Consider the following 19,536-nt stretch of genomic DNA (forward strand, 5'->3'; position numbering starts at 1 on the left):
ACTTAATTAAACTAAGCCAAATATCACGCTACAGAAGTCCGGTCCCACTCGTTAACCAAACGTCCTATATATATGCATATATATGCGGTAGTTTAAGAATAATCACAATAGTGATAAAAAATTGCAGTTTGTTGTCCTAGAGCGTTTACATCGTGTTACGCTGACATGTTAGCATAAATAGGCTATAATTATTTTACTACTGGACGATGGAAAATAGCGCGCAAATAATGTCCTGCTCGATGTTGTAATCAAAACCAGAAACGGGCTCATGGGTTACGCAATGACACGACCAGGAAGAATTTCAACCGATTAGATTCACTAGCAGACAATAGGTTTTGTTGACGACTTTTGCAAAGGATCTATCATCGCATTGAAGCTCGTCCACATAAACGCACATATCCGACTGAGTTGACACGATGCTCGAGTATAGGACAGTGCCCGATTCAAACAGGACCATGATGGTCAATGAATTTCGACATAGACCCAAAGACAATGGATCTCTATGTAGAGATCCATCTAAAAAGGACGTGTGCAACAACCGAACGAGCTCTAAGCCACCAACCCATTGACGTCCATTCGTTTCTACTTTCAGTTTCTGCGCATTTTACATTTAGCAACATGTCGAACGCAAACTCTCTGATTGTAGTTGCAGATCCCCTAGCTCTAATGGTTAGAGTCTAGATTAGTGGGAATAAATTTATCATGCAGCTGTCAAGCTCAAGTTGGGGCTAAGGCTTTCGTATCTTCAATCGTAGAACAGCAGGTAGCGTACGAAGTTACTTACGTTTCTATTTTTTTAAACGTACGCGCAGATCCAGTTAGTGAAGTTCTTGGACCTGACCTGTGAACTGTTTCACTTGGCTTTACATCAAGCGAAAGCGGACGAATTAAGCTTTGACGATATCGTTTTAATTTAAGAAATTATACTATAAGCTACCGAACAAAATAAGCCAGTTACACGTAATGGAGATGACGAGTCGGATCTGTCCATTATTAGTAAATGCTGTCTTGGAGGAGAACTATTCGGTGAGATATTTGAGGTAAATCGCGAAGAAAAATTTACATGGTCTATTTGGCCTTCCTTAAATAAAATGATTAAAACGAAATTTCCATGCGTTTAGATGGGGCTAACAGTTGTGGATATCATAGGGCTGGTATGGTACCGTGCTACTTCTATAAAGCAAAATTAATTTACGCACCGAAAATAATTACTGTTTATATAGTAACATATTAACAACTGAAAATATGGTGATATTGAAATATATGTACGGTTGCGTTCGGTAACATTTGCCTATTGGTTTTACGATTTTTGTATGAGCAGGATACACTGGTATTTAAAGATACCTATACTTATACTTTATGGGCTCTTTTTTCTAGCAGGTTGACAGGCGTCTTCACTCAAACGAGTTTCATCCCGACGAGTACCGTCACGCTGAATATTTTGTCACCTCACGTCGACAGACGCAGCCTTTTCAGAATGAGCGCAGCGTGGTAAAGCCCGACGACGTTGTGTATCAGCGGACGATGATTCGAAACCCTGAAGACGCGTTTACGGCCACGATCCAGACGGACTTCCAGTGCCCAAGGGGGCGCCCGGGCTACTACGCCGACGTACAAAACGGATGTCGGGTGTTCCACATTTGTCACCAGTATACAATGCCCAACGGAGAACCCCACTCCATTCGGTATTCGCAGCTTTGTCCTCCTGGTACGTGCAAAGTATATTCTACGTATAAAATTTTGTAGAAACATTTAACTTGCGCCCCAACGGCAGCTAAACGCAGCTTTATAGATGCGCTATCAATCGGCTTTGTTTTCTGTGGGCTCTCTTATAAATTTCTAGCTCTAATAGCCTCCCTTACATAGTTTTTGTTTTACATATCAGCTGATAACACCGCACAAATATACAAACAATAAATGGTTAAATTTACCAGATCCTTCGCCTTGAGGTTTTTGAGGCAAAGCGTTCATATTTTAGTGACTATTTTAGTGATGGTCCTTTCATCCGTGGCTGCATTTCTCGAACCTTGTTTAGCTTTTCCCTAGCTGCCTGCTTTCTGATGAGACACATCATCCCTTATTGCTCCTTTATAATATCTGTATATCGCTGCCTAAACTTTATTTCTAGCCGAACCTAATAATGTTAATGCTAGTTAAGTGCACAAGAAACTCTGTAGACGGGGTCAGGATAGAAGACACAAGACCAACCGTTGTGGCTATTGCATTAGTGTACGATCTTCTGTTAAACTCTATCTTGCTCTAGCTATGCCTAACTTGACGTCGCTTGCCGTTTCCGATAACAAGGATTAAATATTTGTGTATCTACACATATGTCATATATAGATACTTACATATTATAGTGTTCAAGATGTAAGGATAGAACCCGGTCGGCTGGTCCTTAGCATCACGGACCCGGTGGCGTTGTGTGTTCAGCGCTCCTACGCAACAAAGCTAACAGTATAGACAGAATTGCGGAGATTCTTTAAGACACTGGCGATATTTCTATAACTGATTATTCTATACACAGCTTCCGCTGATTGAATCCTGCTAAATACTGCCGCCGGTCCCAGTAGCGGCTGGGGCGGTAACGAAGCCGGTTATCATAATCCAGTTTAGCGTAAGTCGGGTATCCGAATATGGATGAATATGGACATCAGCACAATGAGTTAAAATAAGTTCGTTGTTATAATTTTCTACCAGTTTATACAGTCAAAGTGGTCTTTTGACACATCAAATCGCTAAGGACATGTCTTGAAAGAAAGGGCCGTTTCCTACAAAAGAAGAAATTAAGGCCGTACGCTAACAACGTGTAAAAACAGGTTTTCCATAATTATGTCCAAGGAATTAGAAATTTAAAAGTTACGACGCTATCCCGACTAAACGTCAAAAATCAAAAACCTATATTTAGATGTTGTCGGCCTTGCTCGTTCTAGACCTTCCTGAAATCAGGTAGGCTGTGTATTGAGGTCCAGAAAGGCTACTAGGTTCGAAACGCGTTCAGCTGTATCAGATAGAGGAGAAAACACAAATATTGTTGTAGTAGAAGCGGCAGGCCAAACAACAGCAATGGCGACTGCGGCGGTCTAGCTCACGACGCACAGAATAATATCATCTAATATTGAAACGTCAACATATATCAGAAAGAGGACGCCGCTTTACCCCGGTAAATTCAACGCAAGTGGTATTCTTCCAGTGTATACGTTATTAAGTAGTCAAATTTTAGAGATTTATGAAGGTATAAACAGGTGTTTGTAAGGCACAAGTGGATTTATGGTAGCCTGGCCAAAACCGGGAAATTCATGAAGACAGGTGACTATTGCACGCAGAATTCGCTGCTCTTACTGCGTGAACAGGTCGTTAGAGCCCCTTTAGGCACAGCGTCAAGGATTTGCTTCCACTAGAAAATAACAACTGGGCTGGGCTTTGGTGGACTTATTTTGGATTTCTCCAATAGACTTACAAAACGTCATTGTATATTGCCATATGCTATATTTTGTGGGGTTAACCCACTCAAGCTCATGTTTTGACCTTTTTCTTATTCGCTAAAAAGAGTTCTAATTTTATATTAATCATGCCCCCTTTACTAGTTGGCAACAAGAATCAGGTTTTTAAAAGAGTTATTAAGAATTGACGTTGTGCTCGTAAAGTTAAAGGATCTAATTCAACTAATTACTTTAACACGTTTCATATTATAACTAGCTGTTCCAGCAATAATTTGTAGAGCCCTTCGTAAACACGTGTTGCAGGCTATAATCTTCCCTTAATAAATCTCCTTTTCAAATATCATTGGCAGCAACGTTGGCCAAATCTGCGGTTATTTATATTTTGACTTTGTGAGGTTTTAAAGAATTGTGTAACTTTATATCATTATCAAATCGCACGCAAAGATATTATTTACGCAACGTATCTATCCCGTTGCTGTCATCAGCATGAAGTGGAGTCCTGAGTCTTGTGTTCACAAGGCCGACTGAGAGTGAGCATCCCTACGTTTCAAGATAACGTTTCTGTGAAGATTCAAAAAATTCTGTTAGTTGGGCATAATATATTCGATCTGCAGTCTAGAACTCTGAAGAAAAATATTGACTGTGTTTGAACCACACGCGCCAGGAGTTCGCCCCTTCTGAAAATCGGTGCTTGCCCGATCCCCATCATCGTTCCAGGGGGTTACTTGTGCATGACGAGCGCGACAGAAGTATCCATCTAGTCGCTCTATTCGCTGTGCAAATTTGCTACAAACATTTGAACGTATAGTGAAGTCTAAAGGCCGAAAAGAAGCTATTGTGTATACAGTACGTAAAGTCAACAATAATAATGATAATAGTAAAGACGTTATCAAGCGACACACAATGTAAACACAATGTAAAAGTGACAACAATTAGAGACCAACGGATGAAACAAACCGCCTTGTGTATAATCGTTCGTGTTGAATAATGATCTTCTTTGAAAAATCAATCGAGAATGTAAGTAACGTAGTTTCTTCAGCAATGCAGAATAAAATTTGACTGATGTGCTTGATCAGTGTGACAAGCTTTTCCACGGCAGTAGACAAAGGAGGGCGTCAAACTAACATTACGTCCATTCAATAGTCATAGCCAAGATGAATATTAAATAAAATGAAAAACTCTAATAGAGTTTTCACGGGTTAAAACGATTGCCGGCTTCTATCCATGTTGTTTATCTCTTTTATGCGTGGTACACGACCTGTTAATTCTATTAGGCTTCTTTTACAAGAAAACCAAATCCTTATGAAAGATCGACGGAGCATTATGGGTGCGTGCCTTTATAATGTAAAATGATAAGCCTCCACCAAACGTGTTTTAGAGTTATTCCAGAAGATACAATTTGGGTCGTTTCCTGGCATTTTGTATATATGACGTCAGCATCGATGTTTAAATGCCGAGATCCCTACGAATTCACTTTCCGATTATTCCTATGTACTCTATTTTTCAACGGACTCTTGGTATATCCGCCTATTCCCTCTCCTTCTTATATACCAACTCGATACTTACCCAAAAGCTTACATTGGATTTTAACACGAATCTAATTCTCGCAATAATGTTTTAGGAACTATCTTCGATCAGGTGACGCTGACCTGCAACTTCATCTGGGCAGCTGTTTCATGCGAGTCGGCAAACCAGTTCTTTTACATAAACTCGAACCTATACCTACCCGACAGGCATTTCATTTCAGATGCCGATGTTGAAAGAGCCCGTTCTCTCAATCCGTCTAGTTACAGGTCAGCCGAATACGCAATTATTAAATAACTTGTAATATGAACTGAAAAATTAATTATAGAGCTCATGGGCTAGTTCATTTGCACTGGGCCCATAACGGTGAACTCCGGTGATGGCCCCCTTTCGTCCATAATTTTGCCCTCTCGATTATGCTTTACCTTTCTTGACCTATGTACGGTACCGTAAAGAAAGTCAATTGTTGTTCCTCTATGTCATTTTACTGAAGACGTCAAAATGCCATGTACATTTGTTTGATAATTCCATGCACATCATGTATATATACGCTCTCCATGCATGTACCGCTAATTTATCAATTCCCAGTAGATGAAAAATAGGTTATAACTAAATATGTACGTTTTAACTAAAGCGAAGCAACGTCGCTTCGAGAAATAAGTTACAATGCACTATTACGCTGGTGGAAACAAATTAGACAGTAGCCCCTAAGAAATTGCTATCATTCTAACAAACTGTAAATTTATGTTATTTGTCTGAGGAATACTAGATAACATACAACCACGTATTTGAGTGGTACATAAAGCCTGTATTTTACCCACAGGGCATACAAACCAGAGCGTTATATGACTGATGTTCCGGCTGCTCCTGTTACGACGAGGACCACAACAACAATACCAAGGACAAACATTGCAAAAAGTGTTGCTCCGGCCACCTATAGTCCACCTCCTTCTCTTGCTCCACGCGCACCTGCCGTCAGAAGCTACGAGAAAACTCGGTATATCTCCCGACCAGCCATCATCTATAACATCCAGGGCGGCGGAAGGCGAATTCGCTACGACACGCATATGGCAACACATGATGGCGGTCACTCTGACATTTATGTCGAAAGGAATTTGGTTGAGCCGCTCACCACGACATATGTGCGGCCCGCATCCGTGCGCGAAAAGCTCGTGGCAGAATCACCTCGACATACTCAGAATGCGATCACTAGACCGTCGTCACACTCACGCCGTCACTACTACATACATCAGTCCGAGACCCCTAAGGTTAACACAGATACTGCGCAAGTGCAGTTCTCAACTTACGCGCCACATATGGGTTTTCTAGGTTTCATACCCGATCAACGTTACACGACAATCTCGTTAGCTAGCTATCCTTACAATCACAATTACACGTCTAGCGGAACGTTGCGTTCGTTCGATTCGCGCTATAAGTATAATCCAGTCCTCAATGCTCCTGTACATTCACCGAAGGAAGTGCCTAGGTTTGAAACGCTAGCGCCCGGGCGCATCCGACCTCTCGGCTACGTTAGTGAACACGACCCATCCTACGAGCGTAGTTACAAATTTAGCTTGCCGACCCAGCGGCCGCTCATTCCAGCTTCGGAATTTCCGGGCTTCCGACAGAGTGCCAAAGGCGTTTTCCGAAGCTCGCTTACTAGTCAGCGCCACGACCCTCACGCATATCACCACAGTCATCATCAGCATCATCATAATAATCTCTATGAACCCGGTCAGCGAGTTACGTCCGCTCCACTTCCGCCCACTACATTTTCCCAGCAGCGATCCCTGCCTGCCGTACCCGCGGTGCCGGTTACGACTGAAAAACGCCCGGCCTCTCCAAAAACTGAAGAAATTGTCGACGAAGTTCTTATCGATAAGGCACGCCGGCCAGTAGCGTTCACTCTGCAGCAGTATGACTCGCGTCACAACCGTCATTTTGAACGGCGCGTAAGATTGCCTGAAGAAACCATAGAGTTCGTTCAGGAGCCGGTAACAGTTCGCGGGGGTACACGCGTGAAGACGCTATTTTCCACTACCGCTGACGAAGTCCCATATCTTAAACGAACGGCTCGTTCGTATAAAGAATTCGTGGGGCCAATTTTTAAGGGTGCTTCTGCGATACCCGGCGTTATCCCTCAAGAATATCTCGAGTAAATAGACATGACCTTTTGACTAGCGCATGCAGATCAAGCATCTGCTTTATCTGTTTTCTAAGATCCCCATTACAGCCTGTTTCGCAGAAAACAATGAAATTCTACCTATGGTTAGCAACAGCCAAGCACGAACATTGATGGAAACACGAAGAAGGAGTCAGACATAAGGACCAAACAGCACAATGTTCCTCTAGTTGAGAGAGATTGAGCACAAGCTGGCTGACTAGTTCCCATGTATGTTGCCATCATCATCTATGCGATGCATATGGCTTTGATGCTACTTCTTTATTTCCTGGTCTTTCTTCCTTTCCATATTTCTCACGCTTCCCATCGTTATAGATGTTCATCCTAATCTCATTTTAAGCCTTGTTTCTCTCCGGTTTGCATCCTCTCATTCTCCCTCTCTCGTTTCCTATAGTTCTTATGCGTTTAATTTTCCTTATACTTGTCAAACTATTCCTTCTACGATAAACTAGACGCCCTTCTTCGAGCAACTGCAAACTCAGTCTATTTGCTCATCGATAAAGCAGGCGCACACCGCGCCCCAACGCACCGTATTCCATGTCTTGCTTTTTCCAGCTCCAACGTAGGCAAACGTTCCTTTCTGCTCTTCTTTGACAAACACACACACATTGGCCTTGTTGTAACATACAAGCCCGTACTGGCTTTAAGAGGAAGGTTAGAAGAAACCGTCTGCCCTGGCAGCCCGCCACCATCTTTTCGGTAAATTTGTTTCATCAATCCTCATTACTGAAGTTCCTTCTATAAAGCTGGCGTCTCTTATGTAAGGACTCTGCTTCTATTTAGAAGCACTTTTCCTTTTCTGCTTCTTTTTTCTCCTTGTCCTCGATTTGCTTTTGCCTTCGCCGTCAAACGCTGTTAATTCACCTTTGGCGTTTGTCGGCAGTGACGAGGGCACGAAGTGCCGAGTTACACGACAAAGCGATCCTGAGGCGGGCTGAATTCTAAAGGTAACGGAATGATGCCTGCGATAGCTGCGAAGGCGGATCGACGACTTCACTGAGGAGTCGAAATGACGTAACAGTGCTGCTAGAATGATTATAAAAGCCTGCGCGACCAACATTTATTTGTATCTCACTCATCTACCGTTCATCAGATTCCATGGCGGGAAGACTTTTTAAGCATCATGTCAGATTGTTACTTGTTGTTGGTTCCGGTTCGGGAGACAGCCCACATTCACATTGCGTTTGTACCTGTCATTGTTCTAACTAAATGTTACTGTATATTTATTTTCTGTTATAATATGAGTAATAAATGGTAGCTCGTGTATGAAATACTGTCTCTAGTGGATTCTTTCTTTGGAATTAACGCTTTGAATCTATGAGTGTTGAGAATTACCCCAAGGTGTCTGTAGTCAATGAATTATAATCAAAAGCAAAATAAGACCCATTAGTGTCTCTAATAGAAAGGCTAGCTTTTTAGAACCATTATGCTCCGCTGTCACTTTGCGTTAACCACATCTACCTAAAAAATAAAAAAAGAGCCTAATTTTTAAATATAATTATCAGTTAAAAAATAATTAAGGCCAATACAGTATGATCGTTATAAAGCTATGCAGCTTCGATACTGTATTTGTCAATAAAAATAAATTATCAGACAAATTCGAGTGAATTAAAAGCAATATATTGCTAGATATGAGACTCAGTTATAGCATACAGATTACAGAGATACCCGAAAAGGCCGAAATTGAACTTAGTATACTAGAACGTATTACCCGATATTTATTTCTTAGCTCGATAGTACGAGCAACGTATGAGATATATGAGTACTAACAGCTCACAAATATAAGAAGGGGTTATATGGTATTTTAATTGCCTTGGAAGGGATTGCGACTTTGGCTTCTTCTATACCGCTGGCCTCACTTTTCAACCTGTTTTGTAGCGTTAATCATTCTAATGACTGAGGAGTGGGCTAGGAAAAACATCCGTTCCTCGTCGTACGGAGACTTAGGAAAAGTTGCAGACTTGATTAACTTAGGTACGCCCTTTCGAACATCGTTGTGATAATGACGCGTAGCGTTAGACGATCTACGCAATTATAAAGCAAGTGGCACAATTGGCTGCATCTTTTTTAAACAGATGGGACGGAACCGCTCCGCCTTTTAAATGGATAATGTTCCAATACGGTGGAAAGCTCTTCAGTGTTTGAATATCCATTGCTGTGACCCATAGAAAATGACATTACAGTTTAAAAGCCGCACACGAATATATTCGAGCGCTGAGCATTCGAGAATTGGGTGAGACAGATGAAAGGCATATTAAAAACCTATATATGTACATTATTTTGTCAATCTACAAACAAACGTCTTCTATCATGCGCATGCAACATATTCGTACTACGTTTATAGGGGATGATTTGTGGCATGGAAGAAGTTCTTCACATGCACATCGGAGTATCGATACGAAACACGGCAAAAGCCGCAACGAAAAAAAACATCCCGATAATTTTTCTGAATGTTACGTGGCACGGAAAACTGACTGTCCTTCCATATTGGCTACAGTCAATATTTTTTCAAGAAATAGATTTATGCGAGGTGGAATTAAATCAAGCTGAATATTTTTCACTTAAATCATCACTGTAACAGTAGGCCCCAATGTAACTAAGTAAGTAACTCAAAGGTAACTGTGAGATGTATAAGTATTTCTCGATGAATGTTAAAAAAGCGCCAGTACACATAAAAAAAAAAAAAAAACTTAAATACAGATGTTTTAAATATAAATTTTACTTTATTTGGTGCACCAATCAAGGGTGTATCACGGTCACGCCAGTGTAGGACCGTTAAAGGAAATTTGTTATCGTCAAATAATGAGGTTTTTAAATCGGAAAGTCAACGTCGTAGAAAATGCAAATGCTGGTATAATCCACCGAAGGGCCACTTAGCGAGACAACAGTTCATTGCTAGTGCGATCCACTGGAGTCGTTGAAAGCAAGCAGAAGACGACTAAACTTAAAGACTTTATACTGAAGTACTAGTTTCTACAGCCAGTTGACTTCTTACTGTTTTTCAGCAATCGTAACAAATTTTCTGACCTATTAATTAGCTATAGATATCAATTAACAGTGAAAAATTGTATTCACCAAGCTTGAGTTATCGGTGGAATAATAGCCAATCGTGTGGCAAACCGTATACATTTCATTTCCGTCCTATTTTCATAATTTCATTGTAGGACAGTAAACCCCAGATGTATTCTCAACTTTTCGAAGAGCTGCAAGGCCAGGATCGTTTGTTCAGGCTCTGTTAAATAACCTATACAGCGGGTAGAAACTTCGGGTCTGAGCGGCGCAGTGCCTTTAAACGCCTTTGAAACACCTCTAAATTCGAATGTTGAAAATAATATATTACTAAATATTATACTGGCACAGAAAATGTAAATCTGCTGGCTCAAATTTGGAAACGTTTTGCCCCGGTTAACTTGAAAATCACTATATTCAGAGTTTATTTTTGTTGTTTGCCACGTTCGTCTATATATACTATTAGCATACATTTTGTATAATGGTACAGGCATGTTTTTTAATACAGATTACTCTAATAGGCAACGACCTTAAGCTGACTTGTCCATTCGCTATTCAAAACCAACGCTAGCTGAGTATGCATGCGGAAAAATATCTATATACACCTGATACATATTAATAAGACAGCGTCATTGGCCAGAAGTATCCTGTATTAGCAACTTTTTTTTTCTTTTACATGCAGATATAAGGAATTGCTCTAATTTCTTTCACTTTAGTTTGCCATTCTGCTACCGAAGTGGAGCTCTGACAACTGAGTCGTTGCAGACATAATAGAAATCCACTATTGCTTTAAATTGTTACAACACCCAGTAATAAAGTCTGCTTTTCACCGACATGACCATAGCGCAATAGCCGTACTTGTTACGTGTGCTATTGCGCTAGCTTGGCTCGGTAAGTCATTAACACGTCTTTTTGTTTGTATCAATAATAAAATACTTCTTTACGATTAATATGTCCTCAAAATTTCAGCTGGTAGGACCAAAAGGAAACACTTATCAGCTAATAGTGCTGATGTACATGTAGCAACATTGCCTATTGGTGGTCCTTATCGAAATTATTTTACATCAGCAGGTTTTTCTTCCGCGTGTAGTAGAACATCTCGTTATTGAGCCTTGTTATTTCATTTAACCAGTGAAATTCGCAAGTAATTTACTCATTATTCTTTAGAGTTACATAACGACTAACGAAAACTGTATAAGTAACTTTAGTTAGCTTTACTAGCGAGTTGTAGGCATCAACAACGACTCCTTCATCCTCAAGTCTTTCCTAAAATGCAAGGCTGTAAATTTACTTGGCTATCCTCAAGTGACTTTCCTAGGACTATGAGTATATCGGGGTAAGACATAAGCAAAGGCGGCCATACATTCCATCTTTGAAACTGTAGGAATCGAAATTGGCCAACGAAACGAAGATAGTTATTCGCAGTCCATTTGTGTATTCCGTGCATAAGAATTCACGCTTGAACTTTGTTTCAAAGATAAGGTCACGAGACCTTATCGTTAACTCGGCGAAATATATAGAAATTATCTCCTAGCGGCTGGTGGTGATAGACAAGGTCTACGCGTAAAAACGCACGCCGCCATTTCGACTGCTGAATTGCTTTCAAATAGACAAAATTTTCTACTTTCCTATTTGCCGCAATCTTTGATTGGAGAGTTATACAAGGAAAACTATCTGACTGATAGAAAATATCGCAGTACTGAGTTACACTCAGCTAGCCATATGTCAACCATTATTTGTCTAAACAAAAAGACCTTGCTTTCAAATACTTAGATACATTTTCGGGATTTGTTGCACATTAGATCTAAATATTTATCATAGGCGAAACCATCTCTGTGTTACATGTTTTTAATAGCTACATTGAACATTTTCGAAAATGTTCCAGCCTTTTGAGTTATACTCCGGGAGCTTTGACGAATCACATAGTTACAATGCTACAGTTGGTTTGAGCAAATTTCTATTCAAAAGGCCACAAGTTCTATTCTACAATCAAGAACAAATGTAAATCCAACAATGGAAGCCCTAGTACATACAATATTTGCAAATCCCCATTAACAATGCTATGTACATATGGCATAGAGAATGCCGTCTCACAGTCTCTCTCTCTTTGCGAGCTCCTCACCTGTAACAATGAACTATGCAAGCGCGCTAACTTTGAGAAAAATGTCCGATACACATTCAGGGCATAGAGAAACGATGGGTAGCTGTAACAGCAAGAGCCCATTTCAACGATGGGGGTTGTTTGAGTCCGACCACGACATTGAAGCAGAAACTCAATAATAGGCTGTGGTACTAGTAACGCTGTCGTTTCGGTAGGACTGCAGCTGCTGCTGGTTTTTCCGAAAGCGAATAATGGAACGACAGCCACCTTACAGAGCTTTTTGGTAGCAGCAGTAGGACCTTGTGCCTAGTCAGCCAGCGTCAATGCGCTAGCCCCTCTTTAGGCTTAACGTCGCCGTCTTCCCATTCAAAAGCCGGCCATTCCCTGCGGCGCAAGAGAAGTCAACATAGCGTCTCGTTGCTTAAAGATATAATATCGTTCTCGCCGTCAGAGGAAAGGAGGAGGCAGACATTTTCTGCGCATTTTTTGGAAATGCTGTACTACTAGGATTTTGTGACGACAATGACGATTCTGAGCACCATAAACGAAGCGAAGGTGGCGACAGACCTCGAGTCACCTAACTCCTGAGCAGGCATGTACTTACGAAGAATGACAGACAAGAAAACAGCATAACCACATAAAGAGTTTCTTAAAAACCACACCAACTTGAATCCAATCGCTTGCTGACCGTATCCCTCGTAGATGCTCTATGTTTCCAAAGGCCGAAGCCGATAATGTGTGAGGTACGAAATTAAGCTATCAGTTGAATAAAGGGTTAGCCTCTATCGTCATGAAATGATGTGGGATCATGTGAACATTGTTCTTTCTGCTTCTGCCCTTTTCCGTTTGTTCTTTCAAAGTAACTTCTAATTCAATGGTGAAAGAAATGTCTTAACCATGCGGAAACCGCGGTGGTGTAGTTAAGTCATCGAGTACGGCGGTACAATGAGGCCCATGTCATTGTGGGCTCCATACAAGTTCGAGTACTCGCGCAGCCTAAACGCTATTCGAGAAAGACAAGCAAACAGTGACAAGAAAGAAAGGAAGGAAAGACGTCCTGCTTCAACGCACGCTACTTTCTTCTCTAACCTCACACTAAATTTATCATTGTTGATAAGACCTAATGGCTTCCCTATCAGTTTCTAGCCATTCCAAATTTTCTACCCTGACTCGTTCGAAATCATTCTCCGTTGAAGGGTTCATCTGTTCTCTATTTAGCAACGGCATTGATTGTGTTGGTTAGAAGCGAGCAGTTGGGATTGAAAGGCTCTCCAACGCAAGAACGATAGACAAGGACTCAGGTGGGAACAGCTAGACATGAACATCATCTATCCCTGCGCATCAAAGTACGCTGATCATATTATTCTGCCCTTCGTTGTGCTATTGCTAAAATAACCCTTCGATAATAAGAAGCATTTTCCAAAGCACTTTCTAAAACCGTCGCCTTTAGCCATGCTAATTACTGCTTGGGGTTTGCAATTGACTGCATACCATCACTAGTGCCTTCATTCAACGCACGTCGTTAATCTAGCATGTACCATAAGTTAAAAGTAAATTATATTTTTATCCTTTTTTAGATAGTGTTTCTGTATTATCGTTTGCAAGCCGAATAGTTATGAGCATGTCTCATATAGTAACTTCATGACGGTGGTTAAGGTCAACATCGTTGTTCCCACTAACCTGCAAGGAATCGGCGTTCTGATGACACTCGAACTTTACACAAGACGAGCTTGTATATCTGTATATAGGTCCTTTATAAACAGGCTGTTTGTTTTGTTAATGCGCTAAACTGGTGAAGTAATTTAATGAAGGACATAGTCTGTGTGCAAGTTGTTTTGATAAATCATTTACAATAGAAAAAATATTCACAGAGCACTATCAAATACAACAACACACTAGAATTCTGGGCTATGCCCTCTAACCGCTAAAATGGTCTTCGTACCTAGTAGTTTAAACCTTAAAACTTTTAATACACCAGGGTGCCATGAACTACATACTGAACTATATAATTCTTAAACATAGATAGTTGTTTGGGTTCAACTGATACTGAGTGAAACATGCCTTGGACTGTGGACTGAATTTACTCCTGGTGTGAGGATTGCCGTTTTGCATTCAGGTTTCCGAACAAACACTGCAAATTCGCGTAAGCTAGATACTCACATTAAATATTCATTAGCTGTCAACGGATTTCAATTCTAGCTTCTCTTTATTTCATTAAAAAATCCTTAAGATAAATTCATAAATCATGCAACTTAGTCGCCGCTCCACAACAACTTAATTTCCACTGATCAAAGCCTTTCCTTTTAGGGAGCACGTGCAACTGACATTATCGGCTAAGATAAACCTTTTCAATGGCCTACAACCTTCTTACTTTTAATTAATGTTAAATAGTTTTTCAAAAATGACCTAGATGTTTGGTTTATATGCAGTCAGTAGATCAAAGATGGCCATAAATTATCTATGCAACTTCTGTTACTTTGCTCTTTTAGTTTTGGATATTTCACACGCTAACATACTTTTCCAATACTATGAAGCTTTTTCTTCCAAAGAACAAAAATAAGATATGCATGATAACGTATGACGTGCTATACAGGTCCCTTATGCCTGTCGTCATGTAGATAATAAAAACCTTATACATTCTTGCCAGTACGGGGTAAAGACAATCAATCAAGAACAATAATCAAAAAAGTCTAATGTCAAAGAGAAGATAGGCGCTCGATCTAGTGTACTGGTAGAAAAGATTGTTCCCAGCGAAAGAGTGTTCCCAAAACTTGTTCCCAGCGATTCGTACATTAGGGCTTCCGTTCTTAACAGAATACAGAATTATGTCCTTTTTGTTCGTTTTGGAAAAAAATGTTAGAAAAAAGTTAACATAGCCCCGACACGTCTGGAACTAAACTACATCGAATTGTCTCGTCACTTACGTCACACCGAAAATTAAATAGCCTATTCCCTTCTGAGGGGCGGGTAGATATAAATTTTTACAAAACCGCGAGGCAGCTTTTGATTAAAATTTATTGATAATGAAGTGGGCGATAAAATTCAAGTATATCGAAATTTAACAAAATAGTAAAACTTCAGATTAAAATTAATCCAGGAAGGCATGACTTTGATAGCGGTGTCTAACGACGTGGCATTGGAATGGTCATGACTCATAATGTATGCATTTTTCGGTTTATAGAATATAATTGTACGTATTTTGTAATACACCAAATATCACTGAAATTCAGCCTATTTTCCTGTTTAAAATAGGGAGTAATTTTATTTCAGCTAATTAAATAATAGAGTTTCTAACATATATACACATCACTGCAATTGGTAACATATCGATGAGTTCAATAATATAAATATACATGGAATCAATCGGTATGATAGATTGGATCACGCTAAGGAGTTCATCTCAAAACTCTCGTTTATTTCGCTAAACAATAACTTCCAATTTGTAACGTGCAGCACGTCGGAAAGCACCTAAAATTACTCTTACACGTAAAAAGCTGCGTACTTGGAAAATTCAGTTCTAGACAATTTCAGGTGCTCTTAACAGGCTAAATAAACACAACAAACTATGACCATAAGGTTAGAAGCTTTCTGTTATAAAATTCGTACCTGTACCTTCACTTTGATCTCTTAACCAACTGCCAAACACCTAAAAAAGTAATAACATTAACAATACAATAAATGAGGCGTTTCATTCGTTATTTATTAGACATCGGCAGCACCGATTGTTACACTTACTGATCATAGATTGGATCTGGGTATCCACAATTAACCAATCTATCTATAGTTATTAAGTTAAGAACTAGAAGCTTATTGGTCACTGCCTCTATTATTATACAAGAATACGATGATTTGATGACTGGAGGTCTATTGTCGTGACAAGCCTATGATGCACGAAAAAACATTGAGTGTGTTGATTAGGACTTGAGGTAACAATCAAAAGATGCACCAGATTGCTGAACGCACCCGTTTCAGTGATCTGTCGTGCCGTCGGCTCGACATTATCACATATAAGCCTCTGTATTGTACATTTAGTGGTACTAAATTTGAATCACAATTGATGATTGATTATACTTCTAAGCAATCTTTGTGATTTCTAATTTCGTAATTTGTGTTTAGAGCTTACACACTTGTTATTCATTACAGGCCTTATAGAACATAATAGAGGCTGAACACGAACTTTAGGAAATTCTTGAGGCTTGCAAAGTATAGCGCCCAATTTCATTTCGTAAATCCTGCTCAAGATTATAGAATCCAAAATTAAATTCCATTTTGCAGAGAAAGAGCACGTAGTGCACCCTATTAAAGGCCATAGAAAGAAACCCTTTTTTTTCGGACTGTGGACTCTATTGACTGTACTAAAGTACATTGGCCTCAACTCATGTCTCAACCTAACCAGAAACGACTTGAAGTTGATTTATTATTCTCTAGAAACAGTATACACTATATTATGCCGTTATTGTTTCACCTTTTCAAGATGCTGCGATATATGGACTAATAATAATTCAATTGATTGCACTACTGTTAAAGACCGTTGATCTTAGTATAACGAGACCTATATAGTTGGAGTTTTACGTACGATATCGCCGTTACGTATTCCGTCAAGAGGCTGGCTCCCAGCACGGGTTCAAACCTAGACCACAACATATTACTAAACTACTAGACGCACCCGCGGAGCCTAGCCTGTACCTGGCTTAAGCCGTCGATTCAACTTATTTGCTTTTATGATATTACACTAGTCGCTTGTAGTTACCCGTAACTGTGCTTATTTTAACATAAACTAATCTGATTGATGTTATACCTAGTTGAACAAATTATAGTTCAATGAAAAACACACAACCTTACAATTCTTCGGTTGCAGTTCTCTTGCAGCGATTCCTTTACCCCGTTGCAGATACCCCGTTACAGTACTATGATTTCTCTGCTTCAGTCAAACTGTTCCCAACGTCTACCTACTACGTCGCAGTTACTCTCTTCCACAAATTACGTTTTTCCATTACTCCAGCAGTCTTGTTGCCGAGCTGCAATTATCTTATAAGCCTGTTTAGTGTCATATTAGACCCGTGACGAAGGCTACCGCTCGAGTTCAGACCGACGTCTTTACAGACCGTACGGTTGAATTATTTTTAAGATTCTGTTGTGTAATATTTGTCATCCCGTTAGAGTTTTCCGGTTCCAGACTTTCTCGATTCACTTATTCTATTACCCTGTTTCAGTAATTGGTTGTTATTGCTGAAATAACTGCCTCGGTAAGCTCGTTAATATGTTGCAATTAGTTCGTTTACGCGCCGCGTGTATACCTCTGCTTGAAGAAATAACCGAGTCTGACTTCAAAATGGCCAATAAAAATCCAAGGAAATTTCACTCTATCTGTGCGTGCGAAGTTAACCCTTCACCGTGCAGATTGCTCCTATACGAGGCGTCCTTTAGCCTTTACAATTACTCTAGCTGTCCTGCTACAATCAATCTTACCGCCCAGAAAAGGCATCACGCTTCATAGGGAAAAAAAACATCTTCAAATAATATTCACACGGTAAAAGAATATGATTTATATGTCGGGAGTATGATTTATGTTTCATATATTACAAAAATTATCATTTTACCGCTTAAAAAACTGTAACCATTTTGTAGATCTTGAATTTTATAATCAAAGAAATTGCCCTCTTAAAAATATATTAACACGATCAAAAATGTGTGTTAAGATATTTCGTATCTTATAAAGTGATTACGAAGTATTCTAGCAAAAATCATTATTCGAGAGAAAAATCACATGAAACGTGTAAAAAAACTCTTCAACCTATAGTGATCCTTTCGCCTCAGCAATTGTCGAGTCAGTCGCCCAAAAACTGCCAACTTGTCCAAATTTGCATTACCGAAAAAACAATGGTTCATTGAAGTACATATATATGTATATACTAGACTCCGAATTACAAAGTATCTCTGGAAAGGATAGCATCATGGGGCTATACTAGCGGTTCCTCAAGTTCTTACCTAACCATAAAGAGCTTCGTCTGGTTATGATATGTTAGCGTCGACCTTCTCTCACAAAATTCAGGTGAAGCGTTTAATGTTTTAGAGACTTGCCAAATTTAAACCCCATGACGGCTCCACTAAACTAGTTTCATTAAGTCATTTTGTGGACATTTTGATACTGATTTACAGCGACGAAATATTACTGCCAAAGTCGATCTATGGATATATCCTAGTTAGGTTGGTTATCGTTGTATTCTCCAGTTGCAGTCAAGGACAGAGGATGTAGGAGGGCAAGACCACAAAAGATTAGCCCTGAGGGACAAGTAGGGCTGCAGTCTGGCTTCCAACCTGAGCATCTGAGAAATATTTGTTCCTGCAGTCGACCATCCACTTGTGCAGCTTCGTTTGATTAACTCCAATGTTACCCCCCACATCGAAAGTCTCTCAAATATTCAAACTGTTTCTTATTGCGCCGAATACAGTTACTACTTAAGAGATTTCAGTCTTTGTACTTAAAGTCAAAGAGCTGTATTGTGAACTTCAAGTGACTGTAATCGTATTGGCAAACATGATTTGGCTATCGGGAACGCCCGTTATTGTAGGTAATCATAGTTTTTTAAACAAAATATCTGGAGATAAATTAGATGTAGTCCCCTTTTATAAAACAAGTTTTTTCTTTTTTAACTAAACGCAAAAAACATTGCCAGGGAAACATGTATTCTGTAACCAGCTGAGAATATAGATGTTTTTTCGCTAGACCTATGCACCACTTTGTATTTCTTCCTTTGCCCTTTCCCGGATCAGATTGAAGAGCAGAAACAGATGCTATTGTCTTCATAATTTCAGATTTACTTCAGTCGAGTTAAAATTAACAATTTAGAAAAATTTGTCTCTACCATTAAACATTGCTAGGATATTTCGCCTTTGACATCGATGCTGTGTGATCAATGTGCGTACGCGAAGCACTATCACAGCTCTTCGAGCTTGACTGTCTGTGGCTGAACTGTGACAACACTTACTTAAGACAGTTCGTAAAGTTAATTTCGAAAAGGGATTCGTCGAACAGCAGCTGTATAAGAATTTTAATGATAAACCAGGCGGATGCGTATTTTGTCTGTTTCATCTAAGCTCTTCCAGTAACTGCTTTTCCTTAGAAATCCTTAAAAGTATCTACAGCTTTTCACTGTTCATTGCTGACCCCAATAACGTCGACTTCATACAAATTTGAATATCTAATATTTTAGGTACTCCTATCAGCGCAACCTCCTTTGGCGGCTGGCTCCGTTGACGAGAGCAGTAAAGCAAGC

The 19,536-nt window shown here is 39.8% G+C and overlaps 1 protein-coding gene and 1 long non-coding RNA gene across 10 annotated transcripts in view; one reads left to right on the forward strand and one right to left on the reverse strand.

Annotated features, from left to right (window-relative positions):
• Positions 1-8,427, forward strand: part of LOC111242789 (uncharacterized) — a 33,464-nt gene extending 25,037 nt beyond the window's left edge. For 3 of the 8 annotated variants that reach the window (XM_086989260.1, XM_086989271.1, XM_086989279.1), the window contains exons 2-5: positions 813-1,026; positions 1,378-1,708; positions 5,065-5,236; positions 5,791-8,427. In XM_086989260.1, coding sequence (XP_086845386.1) covers positions 964-1,026; positions 1,378-1,708; positions 5,065-5,236; positions 5,791-7,126 — 1,902 coding nt within the window. In that variant the 5' untranslated portion in view covers positions 813-963 and the 3' untranslated portion in view covers positions 7,127-8,427. The remainder of the gene's footprint in view (positions 1-812; positions 1,027-1,377; positions 1,709-5,064; positions 5,237-5,790) is intronic. The other 5 variants (XM_022787601.2, XM_022787604.2, XM_022787602.2 and 2 more) reach the window with 3 other exon arrangements.
• The window catches only part of LOC147758413 (uncharacterized), a 98,904-nt gene that overhangs the window by 15,598 nt on the left and 63,770 nt on the right, over positions 1-19,536 (reverse strand). The window contains exons 3-4 of one of the 2 annotated variants that reach the window (XR_015327806.1): positions 2,352-2,451; positions 1,588-1,705 (exon numbers count right to left, since the gene is read on the reverse strand). The exons of the other annotated variant lie outside the window; for it this stretch is intronic. This is a non-coding gene — a long non-coding RNA (uncharacterized LOC147758413). Of the gene's footprint in view, positions 1-1,587; positions 1,706-2,351; positions 2,452-19,536 lie in introns of those variants that run through there. 2 annotated transcript variants of the gene reach the window in all.

The sequence above is a fragment of the Varroa destructor genome, unplaced genomic scaffold (genome assembly GCF_002443255.2).
Source record: "Varroa destructor unplaced genomic scaffold, Vdes_3.0 BEIS01000001.1, whole genome shotgun sequence".
NCBI classification, from domain to species: domain Eukaryota; kingdom Metazoa; phylum Arthropoda; class Arachnida; order Mesostigmata; family Varroidae; genus Varroa; species Varroa destructor.